This window comes from Wolffia australiana, chromosome 20 (genome assembly GCF_029677425.1).
Source record: "Wolffia australiana isolate 7733 chromosome 20, ASM2967742v1".
NCBI lineage: Eukaryota > Viridiplantae > Streptophyta > Magnoliopsida > Alismatales > Araceae > Wolffia > Wolffia australiana.
The window spans coordinates 3,684,288-3,687,278 of record NC_135854.1 but is presented as its reverse complement, the minus strand read 5'-3'; the positions used below and the strand labels follow the sequence as shown (position 1 = coordinate 3,687,278).

The 2,991-nt window shown below is 36.6% G+C and overlaps 1 protein-coding gene across 1 annotated transcript; it reads left to right on the top strand.

Annotated features, from left to right (window-relative positions):
- Nucleotides 1–818: 818 nt before the first annotated feature.
- On the top strand, nucleotides 819–2,471 carry LOC144716108 (phosphatidylinositol N-acetylglucosaminyltransferase subunit P-like). The gene is made up of 4 exons (XM_078591158.1): nucleotides 819–982; nucleotides 1,057–1,129; nucleotides 1,365–1,483; nucleotides 2,279–2,471. The coding sequence occupies exons 1-4, from the start codon at nucleotides 907–909 to the stop codon at nucleotides 2,401–2,403; spliced, it is 393 nt and encodes a 130-aa protein (XP_078447284.1). The 5' UTR covers nucleotides 819–906; the 3' UTR covers nucleotides 2,404–2,471.
- The last annotated feature ends 520 nt before the right edge of the window (nucleotides 2,472–2,991 follow it).

The following is a 2,991-nucleotide window of genomic DNA, read 5'->3' as shown; positions in this document are numbered from 1 at the left end:
CTCTCTTTCTCCTTCTCTCTCCCCCTGCCTTACCCTCCCTCCCCCCTGTTGTGCCTGTCTTTGTGTTTCTATATCTCTCTTTGTACATATATATGTATGATTCTCTCTCTTATATCACCTGGTCTAATAATATATCACCAATTGCTATTTTTCTCTTCCATCTCATGATTACTGGGCCAGTCAGAAAACCTTCATCATCTTCATCCTTCTTCAAAATTAATTGTAAGAAGACAGTATGTTTATGAGTTTTTTACTGTTTTCCCCTCCACCCCTTCCAAGTTCTGAAGAGGTCTGACATCTCCAACATCACCATAAAAGGTAGCATTTTCTAGGCCAAATGAAGGGTTTTTAATCACAATAAATCCCAGTATCACCATAAAAGCAAGAATTGTGTAGGCCAAAGGAAGGATTTTTAATCACTGTAAATCCCTGTATCACCACAAAAGCTAGTATTTTCTAGGACAAATGAATGATTTTTAGTCATAAATCCCAGTATCACCATAAAAGCTAGAAGTGTGTATGCTAAAGGAAGGATTTTTAATCGCTGTAAATCCCTGTATCACCATAAAAGCTAGTATTTTCTGGGCCAGATGAAGGATTTTTTATCACTATGAATCCCATTATCACCCTGAAAGCTAATATTTTGTAGGCCAAATCAAGGTTTTTAATCATCATAAATCCATGTATCACCATAAAAGCTAGTAGTTACTAGGCCAAATGAGTGATTTTTTATCACTATGAATCCCAGTATCACCATAAAAACTAGAATTGTGTAGCCCAAATGAAGGATTGTTTAATCACTATATATTCCAGTATCACCATACAAGCTAGTATTTTGCAATCTAGGATTGGTTTTCTATGATGGGTGTCGATTTTTCAGAAAATTTTCTGCCAGATTGAGGAGAAATGGCGGGGGAACGCGGCGCAAAACCCACGGAAGTCTACGGATTCGTTGGGGCAATCTCTACCGTCATTACAACGGGTATATCTTTCATTCTCTGATCTCCTCCGAGAAGGGTTTTCTATCTAATGTAGTGTTCTTTCGATTTCTCGCAGCGGTTTTCCTTGTTTGGGCGTACACGCCTGAGCCCTGGCTTCATGCTCTTGGGATCACATACTACCCTAGCAAGTGGGTTTTTCATGGATGATTTTGCAAAGAAATTAATCAAACTTTCGGCTCATGTTCATCTTGAATTCCCTGAAGACTGAAATTTTCAGCTTTCTTTTGTGCTTGGATGATTGTCTTGATAGGTTTGGGGCGTTGGCTGCTCCTGCATATTCAAATTTTCGATTCATGTGCATCTTGAAGTCCCTGTGGACTGAAATTTTCAGCTTTTTTTGTGCTTGGATGATTGTTTTGTTAGGTTTTGGGCGCTGGCTGCTCCTGCATATGCGATTGTGGGAACGATCCTGGCCTTGATATTTTATCTTGGGTTGAATTTCATGAGCACTCCTCCCCCAACGTCCTTTGCTACAATCTTTGGTTAGTATTTCACATAACATTCCAACTTTTTTCCCTCAGTGAATGGACGAAACCTGTCTGTATTAATCTCTGTATCTCTCTCTTCTCTCTGCCTCGTGCTATCTATTTATGTATGTATCTATCTCTCTATTTCTTCTATCTCTCTCTCTTCTCTCTGCATCTCTCTATTTATTTATGATCTATCTATCTCTCTTCTCTCTTCTCTCTTCTCTCTATATCTCTCTTTCCACAATCTATCTATTTCTCTCTCGTCCTCTGCCTCACGCTATCTATCTATCTATTTCTCTCTCTTCTCTCCGCCTCTCCGCATCTATCTTTCTATTTCTCTCTCTTCTCTCGGCCTCTCGGTATCTATCTTTCTATTTCTCTCTCTTCTCTCGGCCTCTCGGTATCTATCTTTTCTCTCTATTTCTGTCTCTATCTCTATTTATCCATTTCTCTCTATTTCTGTCTCTATCTCTATTTATCCATTTCTCTCTATTTCTGTCTCTATCTCTATCTATATCTCTCTCTTCTTTCTATCTCTATCTATCTATCCATCTCTCTCTCTTCTTTCTTTCTCTATCTTAATATTCATCTCTCCATCAATCTCTACCTCTCTAGCTCTCTATCTCATCTGTATCCATATCTATCTCCCTCTCTATCTCTCTCCACCAGTAGTTATCTGTAGTTATCCACCTCTATTTGTCAAACTTTTTCTCTCTATCTGTATCCATATCTATTCTACTATCTCTCTCATCTTCCCCCAATTTCCAGGATAATTTGGTGATTTTTTTCCTTTTTGTGTTATTATAGATGAGCAAAGCAGATATTGTTCTTCCCCAGTTGAGCGTGGAGATGAAACAGAGAAGCCAATTGATCCTATATCTGACATCAGTATCACTGAAGTCAATTATTTGATGTTTGGCGGTATCTCATGACTTGTTAATCATGGTCTGATCATTGTGATCTAGGAAAAATTAATATGCAGAAGTCTATTTCTGTGGAATCATGTTCATAAAAGTGATAATCATTTGTAAAAATCATTTTCTTTGGTTAGAATAATGGTTAAAATCAGAGACTTTTTTAAAGTTATTTGTCTTTTTACTCAGCTACATAACCTGATAATTTTAACAAAAGTAGAACTGAAACATATCCAGGGCAGACCAAAATATATGAAAACATTTTTTGAGGAAAAGTACAAAATTCTCAAGAATGAATAAAGTGGGAAAATGAAACAAATGTCAAGACTTTTTTGGCGGTGAGTTTTTAATCAATTTCTGTAAAGGTTGGTTTATACACGGATTGGAAGTGAGGATGATGAAAGTATAAACCTGACTAATTTAGTCTTGTATATAATATCCATATTTACTCAACTTATGCTCCTAATTTGCGAAATTATAAATAGTTAGGGTATCATAAAAGTGATTTTTGGGATTAATTTGTTTTTGTCTAACGAGATGACATAGAAATATTAGAGCTTCTAACCTAAAAACTGGATGGTTTCTAAATTAGAACTTAACATTCTA